General features: G+C 38.3%; 1 protein-coding gene across 2 annotated transcripts in view; it reads left to right on the top strand.

Annotated features, from left to right (window-relative positions):
* Positions 1–529: 529 nt before the first annotated feature.
* fgfr1a (fibroblast growth factor receptor 1a) overlaps positions 530–21,292 on the top strand; it is a 54,296-nt gene continuing 33,533 nt past the window's right edge. For both annotated transcript variants that reach the window (XM_057356129.1, XM_057356128.1), the window contains exons 1-2: positions 530–1,170; positions 13,482–13,649. In XM_057356129.1, the coding sequence (XP_057212112.1) occupies positions 13,550–13,649 (100 nt within the window). In that variant the 5' untranslated portion in view covers positions 530–1,170; positions 13,482–13,549. The remainder of the gene's footprint in view (positions 1,171–13,481; positions 13,650–21,292) is intronic.

Raw genomic sequence — 21,292 nt, 5'->3', positions numbered from 1 at the left:
AAATGTAAAAAAACCTAAGAAATTATAAAGTTTAAAATTGCATCCGATTCAGCAATATATTGGCCAGAGTTATTACAGAATTAAACAGCTATACATTATTTTCTAAAAAAAAAAAAACTTTAATGTGAGACAAATGTTAATTCAAAAAGATATTTTTAGGAACGTTGGTAACCAAACCACATCGGACCCCATTGACTTCCACTGTATCGACACGCAACCACGTGACATTTCCCAATTTTGGTGTTTTACAGAAGAGAGAGTACAGGTTTGCAATGACGAATGTGAATAAATGAGGACAGAATTTTTATTTTTGGCAAACTATCAATATAATATTTGCCATACTTAGCATTCAATCTCTTACTGATAAAATATGTATTTAAATGTTATGTAAATAAAATGTTATTGTATCTATTGTAATTCGTGAAGTTAGAGGACGACCAGAATTGTTCAGTGTCAAAGAAACTACAATCCCAGAGTGCACCGGGCGAGCTGTTTAGCAGCACTGAGGTGTTACTGATGGAGGGGGGTCAGTCAGGTCTTTATGCTCAGTGATGTCAGAGTGTGTGAGATTACATCCATGAGTGCGGAATCTCGCTGTACCTCTGAAGAGCTGGGGGGAGGCCGACGCCACGGACTACCTACAGACGAGCACATAAAAAAGTTAATTTTTCGAAACTAGTCCAACTATACGAAGACCTGCAGCTCGAGTAAACTGACGTTTGAACGTTTTGTCTTAGTTTGTGATTTGGAACGGATTGTCGACCGAAGGAGCGCTAGAGGAAAAGTTTTCCCCTTCCATCTTTTCGCATGGACACAAACAAAAACCGCACGGGTGGGATTTTGAGAAGAATAATCAACAAAACGGGTCGGAAATTTGTTTTTAGATCCTGCGAGTAAGCCTTCAACGAAACTATACCTGGGCGAAGTCTTCACGCGATCTTCAGGAGTTGCACGCGCCTCCGTTGAGCCTTTTCACTGATTTCAAATGATAAAGTCGGAAAACATCTGTTTAATGAAAACGTTATAAAAACCAAAAGAGACTACATCACGACAGAGGAGAAATGTGGAGTTTCGTCCTGTAATTATCTAGAAGTGTTTTTTTTACGAACTTCGGCTAAATTTACACCGGGATTTTCTCTTTAAGAAAGGATTTTCTTCAGAAAGGACAAGGTGAGTAACGTCTGTGAATGGGACATATCCTGTTCGTACATTCATATACAACGACGTTTACTTGCTGTATTGATTTTAACATTGACTATAATGCTATTGATATCGTTTTTACAATGCCCGGTTTTAACTGTTTGCATTAAGTGAGTTAACTTAGATATCGACAAAGTTTCCAGAAGTGCTGTTATTTATCTTATTTTTTCCGAGTCACTATCTAGCTAGCACAATGTTTATAACATGTCATTTCTTTACATGTTTATTCTTCAGTCAGGAATCTCTTTTAACCACAGGAATACTCGTTCTGTTGCTGCTTGAAATGATTTCAGAGTGTTTTCACGGAAAATTAGTTTATGTTGAGCAGTTTGTTTAAATGTGATGCCTTAAGATGAGACTGATTTATAATTTTGTTGCAAGATGATTTTAACATGACGCATGTGAGAAAGACTGGAATTTCAATAACTTGAATCCCCAAACGCATCAAAATGTTACGTGAACTGCGCGTTCCTGTACTGACATGCGCGTCCTCGCTAATCTTTTACAAACGTGTAGTAAGGAAAACGTACAGGTTACTATGGCTTAGCAACTTTGTCGAAAGTCTCCTTTAGATTCTTGTTTGTGGCTTTTGGAGAAAACCTTTTTAACATTTGAAGCATTCTTGAGCTATTGGGTAACTTATTCAACGTTTTTTGAACCTACAAGAATTTGTTTCAAGTTAAATTATTGTTGTCCTTACCAAATTTTCCTTATGCCTGGGGTTTGTCATATTCTCTTTGCCAGAGTGCCTTTTTCCAATTTTCTCTGTGAAAGGCGTGTTTGTTCTTGCATTTGTTTTTCTTAAAAGGGAAAACAACATAACTATACTAGTTTGAGCTTGGAAGGCCCTTGTGGCTGAGGGCTAATTCATAAAAAACATCGTAAAAATGATGAGTGACACACAAAATCCTGGATGCGTTTCAGGTGCTTTAAAAGACTGTCCAGCTGGATGACATTATTTTAGTACTTATTTTGGCAGCAAAGTAATATCATTTTTACAGAAATTAATACAGAAATGTTTCCAGCACAGCCTTAGCAGCTTCCAGAGCTTGTGTTCTGTTACTGATGCATTTCTGCACCCATCACACAGAGTCACTCTCTCTTTCCCTCCTCATCACTCATTAGATTATTTTAAGACACCAGCTCTTCATTTTGTGTACAGTCTAGAACTTTCCATCCATTGTACCCTTTACATCGATGTTACCTACGATAACACAAACCTCCTTCCTGTTCAGCTTCCAGAAACTCTTCCTGATGTTGAGTGACCATTGTCATTTGATGTAAAGACATTCGCGGACAGTTTGCACCTTTTCACTTGCGATAGGGGTGTTGGTGGGGGAGCAGAGCCGTGTCTGGCTGGCAACTGCATGTGCAGACATGACCTAGACATTTTGTTTGACAGCACAGATGCTCACATTTCACAAGTTAGATATGAATATTTTTTTGCAATTTGTGACGAAGCCATAGTTCATTTTTAGAAGTTTCGCATATGCGATTTGGCATTCTAGAGATGTAAGAATTCACTCGGCTCACGATGCGATGCACGATATCTCATGATACGATTTATTCATGATTTATTTTTACAAAATGAGTTGAGACAAATAAGAAATGAACAACTGCCCTTTTATTATTTCTCAAATGCTGCACATTTCTTTGTAAAATAAAAATATGTTTTATGTCAAATAACAAAACTAAACATCAATTTTAAAACAAATTCCAAATCAAATAAAAAATGAATAATACAAAAGTCTCTGTAATATAAACAAACTAAGACTTTGTCTGTGCTTTTCTTGGATTTTTTACACAAGAAATATAAGCATATCCAAGTTTGCAGTAAACACAGCGGGCCCTGCTGTTCAAAACATGAATTGAGATTCAAATAACATCTCAACTGGCTTGAATTGTCACAAATGATTGATTTTCAACTGGCTCACAGTGAATCGTTACATCCCTATTTATTCCAAAAAATAAATGCTTGCTAAGAACTTTTGCATTGAGTGATATTGTGTCAGGTGCCAGTTTTTAATGTACACTCACCTAAAGGATTATTAGGAACACCTGTTCAATTTCTCATTAATGCAATTATCTAATCAACCAATCACATGGCAGTTGCTTCAATGCATTTAGGGGTGTGGTCCTGGTCAAGACAATCTCCTGAACTCCAAACTGAATGTCAGAATGGGAAAGAAAGGTGATTTAAGCAATTTTGAGCGTGGCATGGTTGTTGGTGCCAGACGGGCCGGTCTGAGTATTTCACAATCTGCTCAGTTACTGGGATTTTCACGCACAACCATTTCTAGGGTTTACAAAGAATGGTGTGAAAAGGGAAAAACATCCAGTATGCGGCAGTCCTGTGGGCGAAAATGCCTTGTTGATGCTAGAGGTCAGAGGAGAATGGGCCGACTGATTCAAGCTGATAGAAGAGCAACTTTGACTGAAATAACCACTCGTTACAACCGAGGTATGCAGCAAAGCATTTGTGAAGCCACAACACGCACAACCTTGAGGCAGATGGGCTACAACAGCAGAAGACCCCACCGGGTACCACTCATCTCCACTACAAATAGGAAAAAGAGGCTACAATTTGCACGAGCTCACCAAAATTGGACAGTTGAAGACTGGAAAAATGTTGCCTGGTCTGATGAGTCTCGATTTCTGTTGAGACATTCAAATGGTAGAGTCAGAATTTGGCGTAAACAGAATGAGAACATGGATCCATCATGCCTTGTTACCACTGTGCAGGCTGGTGGTGGTGGTGTAATGGTGTGGGGGATGTTTTCTTGGCACACTTTAGGCCCCTTAGTGCCAATTGGGCATCGTTTAAATGCCACGGCCTACCTGAGCATTGTTTCTGACCATGTCCATCCCTTTATGACCACCATGTACCCATCCTCTAATGGCTACTTCCAGCAGGATAATGCACCATGTCACAAAGCTCGAATCATTTCAAATTGGTTTCTTGAACATGACAATGAGTTCACTGTACTAGAATGGCCCCCACAGTCACCAGATCTCAACCCGATAGAACATCTTTGGGATGTGGTGGAACGGGAGCTTCGTGCCCTGGATGTGCATCCCACAAATCTCCATCAACTGCAAGATGCTATCCTATCAATATGGGCCAACATTTCTAAAGAATGCTTTCAGCACCTTGTTGAATCAATGCCACGTAGAATTAAGGCAGTTCTGAAGGCGAAAGGGGGTCAAACACCGTATTAGTATGGTGTTCCTAATAATCCTTTAGGTGAGTGTATATGTCGGTTTACAGCCCCTCGAGGTTCTGTCAGTGGAGTTTAGTTATTTTCAGCCATTAAAATACTGAAGAACTGTAACCGACCTTGTAAAAATACAGCCGTTTAGTCCGTAATTACATCAACTATTCAAATTAGAGAGGAAATCATTATTGCCGCTGTCCCTCTGGATCTGACCAGCATTTGTACGTTTACCCGACGCCGGACAGGTCAGTGGTTCAGCTGTGGTTCAGTGAAGGTGTACATTAACGGTATTTCCATAGACACTGAATGCTGACTTTGACACTTAAATTAAGTTGCATTAATGAAAGTCAGTAGGTTTACAACGGTTCTAGTCGCTGTGAGATATGGGTGTATTTGGGTTTGCTGGCTATATGTACTCGATAAGTGGTTTTACTCTGTGGACTGTAACAAACACGTTTTGGGCTTTCGCAGTAGTCTTGTAGTGAATAGTTGACAGTGAAATCGTCTGTTCCAGTGTTTGCTGTGGGTGTTCTTCCGGTGGAAGTATGCAGTTGAAAGTTTGGAGTGAAGAGGAATTCTTTGCCTTCTAATTTACTGAGCTGGCAGGGTTGGGCTGGCACAGCAAACTATCGCCCAGTGGTTTTCAAAAGGAAAGTTGCTATTACACAATTGTCTGAGAGTTGCAACAATAAACTTTTGCCTTAATCAAACTTTTTTGAGCAAACAACAAAATGGCTGCTTTGCATACCTATCTAAAGGGAACTTTTTACGAAGTATGGAAGGTTGTGGCATCACAATGGGATGACATTTCCAACATCAGGTAAAATGTAGTGGTGCTTTTGTGATTTTTAATGTCCTACTTTAGTTTATGGAGTGTCCAACAATTTTACGTACATACAAGGTGTAAAAACACTTTCATTTTCTAATAATAGGCCGATATTATTACCTTACTTCTTGACTGACTCTCAAACGATTTGTTCGGCGATTCATCTGTCCAATCCCCTCCTTTCTGTCAGCCTACTCTGATCTGATTGGTCAGATGGTCTAGTCTGCTATGATTGGTCTACCGCGTACAGCACCGCAGTTTCGCAAATGGAACGTAGGTTGGCATAACACCGAGTGACGCAAATCTGACACAGAACTGAAATTAGAAGACAGGCGACTCGTTCGCGTGATTCAGAGTCGACTCCTTTTTTCCCAAGCCAATAACTGTTATTCGTTCACTTTCGGCTTTACAACTTGATTGACTGCTTACATTCACACACAGCAACATTACACACTGCATGAAATATAATTTTAAGGAAATTGTAATAGTTACTCTTTAAGAAATTCCTTGAAAGGAGGATTTTGGAGACGAGCAACATTTTAGATTTAAAAGATAAGGAGGCAACAGGAAAGATGTTTGTTGGTAAAGTTCACCAGCCTGTGGTCCTAATGGCCTCCCCATGGAGTGGCAATTTGGGGACGCATGGTTTGGCGGGTTGACTGTAGCTCTGGCTCCAGCTCCCACCGCTCTCTGGAATGTTCCGCTCCAGTAGTAGGCAGCGGTAATGAGCTGGGCCTGCTCTACACTATAGCCGCGTTCCCCTTCAAAGATCAGATGGAGGGAAAAACCTGCCAGGGTCCATTAATTAGGGTACTAACTTTACTTTCCACTTGAATGGATCTATTTCTCTTTATTCTGCACTCTCCCCCTTGTCTGTTATCTTTGCCTTTTTCTCTCTTAAACTCAATATTGTGGAACATTAAAGGGGTCGTATGACATGGCTAAAACTAATATTATCGTTTGTTTTAGATGTACTGCAATGTGTATACACGATTTAAGGTTCAAAAACACTGTATTTTCCACATACCATGCTTGTTTGTATCTCCTCTTTGCCCCGCCTCTCTGAAACGCGCAGATTTTTTGCAAAGCTCATCGCTCTGAAAAGCGAGGTGTGCTATGATTGGCCAGTTAACCAGTGTGTAGTGATTGGTTGAATACTGCAAGCGTGTGACGGAAATGTAACGCCTCTTACCATATTTGGAACATCAGGTTCCAAAGCAATTGTACTGACAGGTACGCCCACCTTACTCGCGTATACATTTGGGTGCTCTTAGTCAAATCATACCACGAACTGACGTAGATTTGTGGGGGTGTGGTTACACGAGGCGTTTCAGGCAGGTCTGGGTGAGCATTCGCTTTTAGATAGAATGCATCTTTTGTTCCAACACTTCAATTTTTGCAATTTTATGTGTCTAATACATGCGTGGGTAGGGCTGTCACGATTATTAAATAATCGTCTCATCGCGATTGTTTGACCTCATTGCGATGGTTTCAGATCATCGCAATTATTGCACATCTCTATAGAAGACACTAGGGGGAGCTGTAGTGCATCTGCATATTGCATATTTTAGTATATATATGGTTACTAAAGCATGGTAATACTTGTAAAATGTACCACCACAACACAATCACTTAAAAAAAAACTAAAACATACAAATTACCTGCAGTACAATTTAATATTATTTAAGCAAATCTCAGTGTGAAAACCAGTCTACCAAAATTTCATTAACATAGAAATGAACTTTATTGTAGTCTTGCAAGTGAGAAAAAAACAGACTAGAAGCTTTTCTATGACTGATAGTATTTTAATGGTGGCTTCAATTCACACCTGATGAATTTACTTAATTTACAAGTATTTGGCGGTTGTATTATTGACAGGTAAAAGCCTAAACCTTAAATACTGTATATGATAACCCAATTTTTTCCGATGTATTTCCAATAAAAAAACACAGTCTTGTATTCAGAACAATATGGTCATTTCAATCGCTGAATCAAAAATGTATGAGAATTAAATGTCAAAGCTCAAAAACAGACAATTAATCGTCATAATCGCCAAAGCCCTAAAACAGACAATTAATCGTCATAATCGCAATGATTTATTAGACAATTAATCGTCAGTCAAATTTCATAATCGTGACAGCCCTATGCATGGGCAACTTATAACACACCAAAGACACAGAAAAACACGTGTTCGCCTAGGGGTGTGACGGTTCAAATTACTCACGGTTCGGTTTGTGTCATGGTTGTAGGGCCATGGTTTTGGTTCGGTTCGGTTTGTGCTATGTTCAGGGAAAAGGGACTACTGACAAAAAAAATAAGAACAAATAATCAAGCTAATCAATTAACTTCACCAATAAAACAACAGAGCAAAGCAGAAATTAAATAAGATACTGTATATATACTAGGGCTGCAACTAACGATTATTTTACTTGTCGACTAACGATTATTTTTTCGATTAGTCGACTAGTCTGGCGATTATTATTTTATAATTTATAATTATAATTTTTTTATTAATTTTTGGGATGACCATATTAATCATTTGGCAAACTTTGCAAATAAACAATAAGTTCTAGTATTTTCTTACATTATAAAGCAAATCATACTTTTTACTCCACTACTTATAAATCTTATAAATAAATATTGTTGTTTTAACTTTTTAATCCGTGTTTACATTAAAATCACTATCTTCTTTTAATTAAGTAGTTTTAATTTTAAAAGTAAAGAAGACTGATTTTTTATGTACTTAAGTACTGTATTAAAGGTAAAAAAATAAACTTAGCTCTGTATACTGTGGTAGGCTATATGAGACCAGTTTTTTTTATTGCACTTATGCTTTTTGTTGTCCTTATGTTGTTCTAATTGCTTCCATTGTTTCCCTCATCTGTAGGTCACTTTGGATAAAAGCGTCTGCTAAATGACTAAATGTAAATGTAAAAACATTTTAAAATATAGTAAATCCGTAATATCCGAGTAATATCCGACTCTATTTTCAGTCTCATAATGTAATTGAGTAAACGTAAAAATACTACTATCTGTCTCGGTTTATTGTACAAAACTATCACCGTATAAAAGACTCTAATGCAGAGTGGCGTTAAAGCGAGCCCACGCACCCTGAACTCAGAATGATGCGCTTAATGCATTCGCTTCGTTATTTACAGTTATGTGCATCCCGGACGCACAATGATGTGCTTAAAGCACCTACTCCTTCTGAAGTCCCGGGGATCATTTTGCTCCCCAAAGTAAATAATAGTTAGAACACAACGAAAAGAGATGATATGTTACATGTTTAACACAGTGCGTTGCATCAATCCAACAGTTTACAGTTAAATCATACCTCTTTTCCACCGGGGCTGGTGCCGGTGCCGGAGCCCAAATGGGAACCGGCCGCACTTTTCCACTCAAAAAATTCCTGGGCCGGTGCCAAGATCCTGGTTCCGAACTGGCCCCAAAACCTTGCTGGTCTCGAACTCGGAAACCTATGTCGTCAGTAGGCGGCGCTTTCTCTGTTTACTGCCGTTTGAAAGGCGCCATTGCACAGCAAAGGCAATAGAGCAAGAAAGTTTTACAATGTTCGTAATATTATTGTTATTTTGTTACTAAATGTATTTTAAATCATTATTTAGGCGAGAATGTATGTGTTTAAAGTCCAAAACTGTGGTCGGTTAATAAAGATGGTGTCTGTTTAAAAATGAGCTTGGATGTTTTCAGAGATGTGAGCTCCCGTAACCACCGAGTGCTCGGTGCGTATGTATGCCTCTGAACGCAGCCTCATCTCGGCAAGTCCTTCTGAAACTCACCGCTGGCTATGATGTCTGATATCTATAGCGGTTAAACATGATATATAATTCATTTTGGGCATATGTCTAACGGTCAGTTTCGGCCTTATAAATCTGTTATTTGTACCTGGTCAAATCGTTTTGACTGAGGGCAAAGTTAAGTTTCATAACTTTATATTTTTTATTTAACTTTGTATTGAAGCGCTTCCTTGTACTTTTGACTAAATTATTTGCTTTTAAATGACGTATTGAACAAACATTTTATACATTCTAATAAGGGATTGTGTTTTATATCATATTACATTAGATTAAAAAACAGTTAGAATAATCAGAGTAGGCATGTTGCCTAAATCACATATGACTATTTTGAAAAAGGAAAATGACAGGAAGCACTGTTGTGTTTTATATCATTCTATTTCATATTACTCAGTTTAAATATAAAATGTACATGGAAATAAATATGAACTGGAATTGACAGGGTTCTGCTCCCTGCCAGTGGAAACGCGAGCCGGTTCTGAATGGTGCCATGCTCGGCCGAGAACCGGCTCCAGCACCAGCCCCAGCCCCGGTGGAAAAGCGGTATCAGAGGTTTAAAAAGAGTTATTTCGTATGAATGCGCAAAATATTAAGACCGCTTCCAGCGCTTCTAATAAGCTAAGCTACACTCAGCGAGTAACGTTAAAATGTATTTTGCTAGAGACTGTGAGTTAAACAAAACCATAGACTATCATCTTGTCATTTTAAAGAATAATGAAAACATTGGAACATCTTGGAAAGAGTAGCGTCCTGACCGTCACTGTACACACGCATGCTGACTGGAGATTGACAGACAGCACCAGCGGAGGTCAGAGTTTCTTAATTATGCTATATTGGTTTATTCCTCGCATAAAGCTATCGAATGACATAAAAAGTGCATTGGTGGTTTCATGATAGTTAGTCCTTTTTGAAGTTTAAGAGTAATTTAAGCAGGGTCACAATCTGCAAAGATTCACATACACTAACTTACACTAGTACAATAGCGTTAGTGTAAATCATTAATGTAAAGTGTAGTGTTAAAATAAAGTAATTTATTATGAAAGTCTACATCTACGTTCCCCTCTCCATCCATTTGTGATTGCGTGTCCATGCTGTGATGATTGCATTCCGGGGGTAATGTTAGGGGGAATTCCTCCGTCCATTCACTAACTTACTGCCTCTGAGGCTCTCGATCGCTGTTTGTCGGGTGTATTATACTTTCTCTTGTTCTGCTGATTAACTTACACACGCCTGGGAACAGAAACTGCTATTACAGCAGATAAACGTAAATAATACGATGCGTCGACGCATTTCACGCACGTAGGTTACGCCGACTACTTATTTTAGTAGTCGACGTAATCGACGACGTCGACGCGTCGTTGCAGCCCTAATATATACCTTTTAAGGTAGAAATGGATTAAAATAATCAAATAAAACATAACATTGCATATGTACAAATTAAATAAAGATGAATCATAATTTAAGTTACAGAAGCTATTGAGTCACAAGCAGTGAGTGATTTCCTTGACTTTTAACAGACAGCAGGAATACGCTGCTGTTGCTTTAAGAAGAATAAAACCGATCCAGTACACTGATACTGTACACATGTGGTGTTTTTCGTCTGTTTCGTCTGTTCACTTAAGACATAACCTACTATGTTTGATAAGATACTCGACAAGAGGGGCATGTTGACCTACTTCGTGTGTGAATCTGTCCGTTTAAGTGTTTCAAAGACAACTCAATATTTGCGCCATGTCTGAGACTTTCCTTGTGCTTCTCACAGCGCACAAGCGAGTTTTCTTGTGCATCATCTTGCACTTAAATGTTTAAATTGGCAAGGCTTGAATGAGTTTAGTTTAAACAGCAACATGTGCTGTTCAGGTCTCGCATGCACTCGCGTGCTCACAACACCCGGGTGATGAAAGCATAAATGACATATCATCAGCATACGTCAATTCTATTGAAATTTGTCTACGTTATTTGATTTGTTGTAGGTATTAAATGTGTATCCATCGACAAACATACATTAGCTGAACTTTGTCAGTCTGTTTTACGCATTATAATTTCTAACGAACCATATTATAAATTAGGGATGCACCGATACCAGTATCGGGTATCGGCCCGATACCAAACTCATGTACTCGTACTCGTAATGACACACCGATACCAATGACCGATACCTCACGTGACATACATAGAGCCCTATGATTTCCGCAATGTGGAAAATGCAGACAGAATCGAGGAATCCAGGCATAAAAACAGAATTTGCTGTACAACACGGAATGGCACGGAATCTGGCAAATGTATTATTTCCTAACAAGAAATTAGCGCTGAACCGCTAACAGCTAACGTAACAGCTAACGAAATATTCAGATACTATTTAAATATGTATTCTGCTTGTTTTGCGTGAATGTGTGTGAAAGAGTGGTGCGGTTGCGTGTACTGAACCTGAACGCATTGTGCTTGTGAAGTTTTCAGCGCCAGCGTTTCACTGCATAACACATAAACAAACACCATTTGCGGCGATCCGTCAAAATAAAAGTCCGGTTAACTTAAACAAACGCTCTTTGCGGATTCCCGTCAAAATAAAAGTCCTGTTGACTTAAACAAGTTATAATACACTCACATTTTACCACACCACCCCCCTTAAATTTTTTATCATTTGACCACATAGTATATTGTTTACTATAGCAAACGGAAGTAAATGTGCTAGTAAAATTGTGCTACTTATCATAAAAAAATTGAACTTAATTTAAAAATAGTACTTAAATTTAAGTAGACCTAAAAACAAAAGAAAAACAAATGTACCAGTAAAGATACTGGTTTATTAACATTATTGTACATTATACAGGCATCGGTTATAGGTATTGGTATCGGTGAGTACCAGAAAAAAAGTATCGGTACTCGGTCTTTAAAAAATGGTATCGGTGCATCCCTATTATAAATGCGTCGTCAGATTTAAGATGAGCCGCGGTCCAACACCGAACCGTTGGTGGAGAACCGTGCTGTTCAATTTTTTACCGAGAACCGTTACACCCCTAGTTCGCGCCATATGACCCCTTTAAATATAATCAACTGAATGTTTGTTCCGATAGTTTGCATTTTTTTTAGAATTTAAATATTAACAATCTCACTAACGCATGTGAATTGATTTAGTTTTTCCACACACAATTTGTTGTTTTACCCCAAAATATATATTTTTAACTGTTTATAAAATATTAGCAAGTTTAGAAAATATAAGTCTCTTTAGCCAAAACAGTTTGATCTGTTGCATCAGTCATAAGGCTACACTAAAAAACCTTTTGTGTTTGGCTATGATAATACTACTAGAATATACTTTTTTATACAGTACGTTTCTAAAATAATTTGAAGGGTGTTTTTTCGTTTAGAAGATAAATGCATTAATGCAGTTTAGAAGATGAATGCTGTATTGGGCCATCAGCTAGATGTTTATCACAGTACATCACCGTCTGGCACATAAACACTAACATAAAAACATAAACACATGACAGAGACTAACAGAGAGCTTAAAAACTTCCTCTCTTTAGACCAATTCACTCGTATTGGAGTATGTGCTGAAATGTGCAAATGATGTTTGAAGGTGGAGTTCCGATACCTAGTAAGACAAATGGTGTGTTGGGGTCACGCTGGGGTCTAAACCAGCACAGAGTTGACGGATATCTGTGAACGTTTGGACTTTTTTTCGTGTTTGTGTTTCTGTGTCTCTGTGTATTTAACCATGTGTTTGTGAGAGCAAACTGATGGAGTGACCCAGACACAAAGTTTACTGTAAAACTGTTTATTCCACTGTGAAAAATGATGTTTCTCAAGGGTCATGCAGCCTGCTGTATACATTTATTTTATTGTTTCATCATTGCATTTTTGTAACTAAAGTCAAGAAGTTAGGGTTAGGTTTAGTTAGCTTTAGATTGTTCCAAGTCATTCTGCTGATGCCCACTCAGAAAGACACAAGGTTCTTTTCTGTTAGTTGTAGTAAACAAACTGTAGTTAAAATCCTTGAATTCTTAAAGGACGTTCCACCATTGGCCTTATACAGCAACATTTTTGAACCATGTCAGCTTCATGGTTACATTTGAAGTAGGTGGGAGAGGAGTTTTATCAGACTGTTTACAAGAAGCTCTGATCTGTTTCTTAACATACAGGGCTTTTTCTGAGTCTCCCAAGTTTTTACAAAAATCATTATCTGTAATGCTTTTCGGATGTGGTTCAAATGGAAATATCTTAAAACTTTCTCTGCTTTTACAAATGGTGATGTAATCATATGGTGATACTTGATATTGCGCAAAATGTAGCCTACTAATATAAAGCGGCATTGCGAAAACAGTTTTATGTTGTGTAATGTTTCATAAATATATCCTGTTAATGAGGTCTAATGGAAATATGCATTGTTTTTTATGTCTTGTGGTTTTGTGTCTGTCATGCATTCAGTACTGATGTCCTAGTTGGGTTTATGGAGTGCTGGGCTGGGTGGAGACTTCAGATGTAGAGGATCCTTTATGATGATGAAGATGAAGACTATGCTGCTGCTGATCTCAGTTCTCCTAACTCAGGCTCTTCAATCCCAGGCCAGACCTGCCACCCCAGATGACACCCCGGGTAAGTCTTGTCTGTAAAACTTTGTTGTAGCATCTTTCAGCTAAAGATGCTAAAATATTTTTAATTAAAAATTATATTTTATTTTATTAGCTTATTATAGCTTATTCGCATACTTTAGATCATATTCATTTCTCTAATGTTGTCAAACAGCCATAAGAGGAATACAGGAGGAAAATTCTTCTCTGTGGTATGTCGAAGTTGACACCATCCATATTCACGGATGTATGTAAAAAAAAAACAAGTACTTGCATAGACGGAGAGTAAAAGAGAGAACGGAAGGAAAAACGGCAGCTGAAATGAAGCCCTGAAAAATGTGTCTCTTGGCAGCATTCCAGCCGAGCGAGTGCCGGTGTCTCACAGGCCCAAACGTGCTTCAGTAGCTTAGTCCTCTTCGGATTTGAGAAATAAAGTGAGCTCGGGAGACTAAAAGCCTTGCGCTACAGTTGCAACCATTATGAAACGAGTGGTCTTTTCTTCATTGACCAACTGTGAAGTCTTTAAATAAACCGAGTTGGTTTGAATTTACCCTAGAGCTGGAGGTGTGAAATAGCTGCCGTCTGTAGCCTCCAGCTAAGCAAAAATACCTCTGTTCTCTCTATCTCTCTCTCCTCCTTTTGTAATGAGAAGGTATTTGTTATCAAGGGAAGAGTTGACTACCGGAGACGCTATAAATTACTGCTTTTAAAAGACGAGACAGAAAGTACTCCGCCCTATGGTGCTAGTCCACAGTGGAGATCATGTTTCTGGGAAAATGCAACAAGTTTTCTAGTGGTTGTTGGTGGGTTGGTCAAGCATAGATACTCTTGATGAAAACTTTGCACAGGAAGTTGGTCAAACGTAGAAGCGACTGCAGTATAAAGTACAATATCGAAGTGTTTTTAAAGTCAGAACAGTGAAGGGAAAGATTAGGAACCAAACTTGGGTCGTAATAATTGGACTAAATTACAACGTTTCACCTCTTTATCGCCTCTTGGTTGTAACAAAGCGGGGCTGATCTGGGATTTCAATTTGGGATCTGTCGCCCCATAATTGTGCATAATATAGAGTTCATACCCCTAGACTTCTAACTATTTTGGTTTAAATGTTCACTGTAAAAACAAATAAAAAAACTGAAATATTCTTTCAGCTGGATTGACAGAAATATACCGTCAAATCATATTTTTCCCTGTTAAATTACAGGATATAAGGATATATAATAGTTTTCCCCGTTTTCTTGTAAATTTGCTGTCGTTTTCCGTAATTTTACAGGTTTTGACCGTATTTAAAAAAATAAACTGTAAAAAATAAAATCTTGTTAAAAAACTGAAATTTGGGGGCCAGAAATAAACTGGGAAATATCCTTGAAATTTCTCTGTAAAATTACATGGTTTCTCTGTTTTTCTTGTAAATTTGCGGTCTTTTTCTGTAATTTAAAAATATATCAAAAATCTGTAAAATTACGGGTTTTCATATTTTACCTGGAAAATAACTGCAAAATTCTGTAAAATTACTTTTTTTTTACAGTGTTGGTTTTTCACTACTTGAACGCTATCCTGAAGGTTTTTGATAAGACTGCAACCTAGACAGGAAGACCAGGCCTGAATGTGATGGATTAGCTTTTACCCACTTAATTCTTGACAGCCAAATGGCCAGACGTGCCGAGACCATCTACGTGTTTCCTCTGTCTTTTTTCCTCCTGTCAGGACAGAGTTCCTCTCTATCTGTCCCCCCGGGCCCCCTGTGATGTAAATGATAGTTTCAGCTGTGGATGAGTGACTGAAACTTCAGCATTTGGTTACACTTGTTTCTTGCCCTAGGTGGGAATACAGCCTGTGCAAACAACAGGACTTCCTGAAGTAGTGTGAATATATTGGTCAACCAAAAATGGAGCTGTGGTCTTCAACGTTTTTCAGGGCAAGGACCCATTAAACAAGAGAGGCATGAAGCAGGGACCCCGATACAAAATGTGTAAAACAGAGCTAAATATTGAGCATAACCGCTAATATAAACAGAAACAAACCATATTGTAATACAGTAATATTATGTCAAGACATTACATTAGCACTATTATGCATGTTGTGGTTGTACATCATTTTCTGGGTATTATGTTTAATTGTTAAAATGGATTTAGATTAATTACTATTTTAATGGATTTTCAGTGTTATACATGTTCATTTTACTGACATGGACAATTAAACATTTACTCGAACTTTAGTTTTAAGTTTATTAAGACCGTGCTGAATGGCACAAAGGCTATCTATCCTGGGGGGAGATGGTGGTGGTCTCCGGATGAAAATCAGTGCTGACGTTACGGATTCTTTGCAAATGAGTCTTAGCTTTTCTGTGTGTTGCTGCAGGGGGAAAAACTTACAATGACATGTTATAATTCTAAGGTCCGTGCCTTTATCGTGGATCAGTATTGGCCTTAGGGTTGTTCCGATAGACGATACTATCGTGTATCGACGATCCTCAGACCTATCGGCGATAGCTGATTCCCTAGACGATAGTTGGCTGTTTGCCAATATATGTTGCAAATCAGTATTACAAACGGGCATTGCGCATTTCTTCATGCAAGAGAGCTTGCAATACCGGCTTAGGCTTTTCCTCGCGCCAGAGAGAGTTTATAATGTGCGGGCTTTGAGTTTTCAGTGCACGAGAGACCTTGTGATGCGCGCGGCTCGGGCTTTTCCTCGCGCCAGAGAGTTTATAATGTCCGGCGGGCTTTGAGTTTTCAGTGCACGAGAGAGCTTGTGATGCGCGCGGCTCGGGCTTTTCCTCGCAGGAATTGCTATGCGCGTGAGGGTTTAAAACCACCGCACGAGTTGTTCCCATTTGGCAATCAAGTAATAACAGCGCACGCGGGCATCAATGACGCATTTGGATGAATGATATTGACTTATAGCAATAGTTACTTTCTCTTGTTTAAAAGGTTGCGGTGGGAAGTAACAATGTTGCCAACTGCACTGACCTTAAACTCTGATAGAATGCTAATTGCAGTCACACATGAGCATTTTCTAGACACATAAGCTTCTGTTTTTGTCCACAAATCCAGCTTGTCATAGATAAATGCGTAATTGCCCCACCCCTCGATACTATCGTGTATCGGCGATCCACAGGCTGGCGATAGAACGATCTGATTATATTGAATATCGCCCAACACTAATTGGCCTATGTTTGAGTTATGTGAAAATGCAGTTTTTTCATCATATCTTAGACTGGAGTTTTGGTGTTTACTTTTCAGGTAGGACAGGGAAGAGAATGGACTTTCGCAATTGAATGTTAAAAGTAAAACTCGTAAATTTTGCATAACTGTGTCATTCGGTTACTTTTAAAATGTCAAATTAGAATCAATTTGATTGGTCAAAAATATGAGTTTTTAGTAGGGATGCACTGATGTATCGGCCAGCGATATTAATCGGCCGATATTGGATTAGTTTAACACCATCGGCATATCGGCAATAGCATGAAAAAGGCAGATGGTTTATTCATCCGAATTACGCTTTAGACAACTGAGTCGGGCCGAGTACCAAAACAACCTTGTAGCCAATCAGCAGTAAGGTGCACAGGACGGACATTAGCTGAGCCGAGCGCTGACGAAAGCGAAAGATGGGGATAGGGGTGTGTTTGTTTTGGTGATTTGAACATCAACAAGGGTTAAGAGAAATCGGACACCACGCCTTTAACTGCATGGAGGCAAGGAGTTGCATGTCTGAATAATCCAACGTTTTTCACTGATCAAAATAATTAAAAGCAACAGGACAGACTTTATTTAAGTTTATTAAAGAAATGTTCAATGTTAAGTCAAATGTTAATGTTGTTAATTAAAGAATTACTGGATAGCAAAAATTACCTTTGTTATCTTATTGTATTTTTTTCTTAACTTGTGCCTCTCTTAAAATGGTAAATGGATACAATTCTTGTCCCGTAAAATTAATTTAATGCATAAAAAACTAGCTAGTATTGTAAAGTACTATGCAATTGACCAAAATCGGTATTGGCTAAAAACTTTTATATCGGTGCATCCCTAGTTTTTGACTCTAGCGTACTATATAGTCTTTAGTAAGATCAAATCGCATTGACATCGTATTGAACATCCATATGACTGCATGTGACAGCACATAGTAGATATTCTCATTATATTATTATTTTAAAGATTTAAATTTGATGATGTAATGTTTCGGTACCGATTACGTTTTTTTAACAAAAAATTGCTCGATTAAACAATTATTGGTGAATCCTCTACAGACCACCTGTTGAAGAGTCTTGGTTTTAGAGAAAGATAATGTACCTATTATTTAGTTTCAGTACATTACTCGTTTTTAATGCAGGTTTGTTTGTTTCTGCCACACGCACGCATGCAAAATCTTTTATATATTGATGGTGTATGAATTAAATATCCTTCTTTTAGGTTATAGATGATAAAAAAGGGTTTAGAGGGTAATTTCCTTCCACTTTTCTCTGGCTGATAATTGTGTTTTCTATGTTTCCCTTTGGTCACTGCCGGTCAACAGGAGTTAAAAATGCAAACTAGTCAGTTTAGTACTAGGTTTAGTCACAACACTACGCCTGTACTCAGGTGTTAAAGTCAATGTTATTCATCTCTTGTATGTGCTAAAAGCAGAGAGAGAATACAGTGTGTCCACATTACATGTCTATACTAGACAAACATTACCATATGCGGGTCACGACACAGGTCATGTACACAGAGACAGTCAGAATTTTAATACTGTAAAAAAGCTTCCCTTTAAAAAATAAACAGACAGATGAAGTTATAGTGTACACGGAGCTAGATCAAACACAGTACAATAGATAGGCAAACAGTTTAGAGAAAGCATTGAAATAGGAAATTGAATTAGCCGTTCACACCGAGGTACAGTTTACACAGAAATGCAACGTCCTTTGGTGTGTTATATATAAATGTGTCATTTCTTCCACTACATTATTCTCTTTCACACTAACAGTCACGCTCACTCTGTAAATGGTGATGAAGAAATGCTTTGAGGAAACAATGGCTTCGATTCACACTTATCTCATTCTTGTCCTCTTGCAGAGCATGTGCATGTTTACATGGGCACATTCGTGTGTAGGCAAGCAGTGATTATGTTTGTACAACTGTGGCCATTGTGAACACATGCCATTAGCATCCAAGTCCTGACGTGAGCTGTATTTCACATCGCTAGCATATGACAGAGGAGGTCAAACGAGGAGTGTTTACTTATTTCGCTGATTTATTATATTTTTGTCAAGTGTTAAAGCGAGCCAACACTTTTACTAATCACATAAAGTAATTGTGTCGTAAAATAATGAAGTATTAGTCACAGTAATCAGATTTGTGGACAAATGAGATTATTAATCTTAATGCACTTTGTTTGTGTGGGTAATTTGTGGAAGCGTGCAAGAATAAGAATAACTTGCTGGTGTATAAAAGTAGGGATGCACCGATATATAGTCCAACGGTATCGGTTGATAAAACCATTTTTTCATGCTATTGGCCGATAGTTTAAAACCAGCCGATGATCAGGGCTGATATATCCCGTCAATCAAAAGAGCACAGGAAAATGCAATAAATTTGTGCTCTGTGTATATAAAATGTTAAGAAACATCACCATCACTCTCATTTTGCCAGCTGCAAAAAATGAAAAATTCCCTTTTATCATTTAGTCTTTTTAACTTGATTTGCAGAGACATCAATCATCTTTTCCTATTAGCATGAAGCAGGAAAAATGAATGCGATGAGTGTTCCAGCTGGGTTGCTTTTCCAAAAATACGGACGGTAATCCAATTTAATCTGGTCATAGAATCTGGAGGATTAACAGATTTGGTATTCCTGGAGAAGCATCTTGGTGGAAATGGCTCATCTTTTTACAGTTTTTGTACTTTATATTAAAGGGACAGTTCACCCAAAAATGAAAATTCTGTCATCCTTTACTCGCCCTCAGGTTGTTCCAAATCTGTAGAAATGTCTTTGTTCTGAACACAAACTTTGTTTAGCAGAACAAAGAATTTAATATGTTTGGAACAATCTAAGGGTGAGAAAACGATGACAGAATTGTCATTTTTGGGTGAACCATCCCTTTAAGTATAAAGGGCAAAACTTTGTTGTTACTCATTGTGCACCTCAACTCATGTCTTGAAGTTTTGTTTTGTTGTATAGACTTTTATATTAGTTGTAAGCTTTATGCCAAAATATGTTTTCTACTGTCTTTTTACCCGTTGTTGTCAGGTAGTGTGTAGTTTGCATGGCAACATCTGGACTCGATGGCGCGTACGCCGGAGCTTGTCTTCAGCTTGTGTTGCATTATGCATCGTTTCGTTCTTTGAAGTGACTTACAGCTTGGTCGCATGCCAGTATTTAATATCCTGGAAGGAAAGCATGTCGATTAATGACCATAAATCATCAGGCAGCTGTATAATTTCCTTCCCGTGCAATTATTGTGGAATATTCTTGCTTGATACCTCACAGTAAACAGCCTCTCTAGTGACTGGCGTGAAAAGTTTTCTTGATCCATTTTGCTCGATGCTAGGTGCCAAGAGGAAATTGCAACCTTATTGTCACAAATGTATGATCTGTTGTGTGTCTGGGATATTTCTGAATTGCTCGCCAGTTGCGGTGTTGTGTTTTTGCCTGTGTGAGCAGGACGCAGAGGTCAAGTCGGGCCGTGATGGTTTTGGGTAGGAAGTTAGTACCTGCATGGGCCCGCGATTGACACGGGCCAGAGATACAGATGTAGATGTTGGTACCATGTTCAATTTCACTGAACTGGTTTAAGGGTTTTAGGTCTCTGAGGCTGATGTTTTATTCTGGCTGTACACAAAGGGGTTGTGTTGCTTTCATGGGATCCTCTCTTTTTGATGATAATGACCTGAAAGATAAAGGGGGTAATAAAACCGAGTAATGAAACAAAGAATTTTAAGTCTTCGTGGCTAAATAAGACTACACTAGCTCATCAAACCTTTTCCCGCAGTGTTTCGGTGGGGTAAATTGATCTCTCTCTGGGCCTCGTTCCTGTCAGGATTAAGAGCCTGTTAGACACATGCGAAGCAGGAAATACCTTAACTAGACCCTACTGTGGTCGCCATGGATACCAAAACCAAAAACCTGCTGCTACAGGCCTCTCGCTCGCCTTTGTTGGTGGAGTTAGCGGTGGTGACGGGGTGGGGTTACTACAGTAAAACTAGTCGTGAGGAAACTTGGGCTATGTTTTTCAGAATCAGAATCAGAATCAGAATCAGAAGAGCTTTATTGCCAAGTGTGCTTGCACACACAAGGAATTTTCTTTGGTGTTGGAAGCTTCTAGTACAGACATTTAACACAATGACAATACAATATAATACGATTTACAGTCTAAAAGATTCTAAATTGTGCATATATAAAATAAAGACTATTTTACAGAAAATGGGGGATAATAACATATAAGAGACATTGTACCGGGTAGTATATAGTAGAATAAACATATTAACAGATTGTATGTACACTTGTGCAAATGGATAATTTAGTAAGTAGAGGTAGTGTTATATACATGTATACATAAGATGTAGATATAATAAGGCACTATAGTGCACACTATAGGAGTAGTGGAAGTGGAATATTGCTCTTAAGGAGCAGTTATCTGTTTAGGAGGGAGATTGCCTGGGGGAAGAAGCTGCTTCTGTGTCTGGAAGTC

This window comes from Triplophysa rosa, linkage group LG17 (assembly GCF_024868665.1).
Source record: "Triplophysa rosa linkage group LG17, Trosa_1v2, whole genome shotgun sequence".
In the NCBI taxonomy this organism is placed as follows: domain Eukaryota; kingdom Metazoa; phylum Chordata; class Actinopteri; order Cypriniformes; family Nemacheilidae; genus Triplophysa; species Triplophysa rosa.
This window is presented reverse-complemented; position numbering and strand designations above follow the sequence as displayed.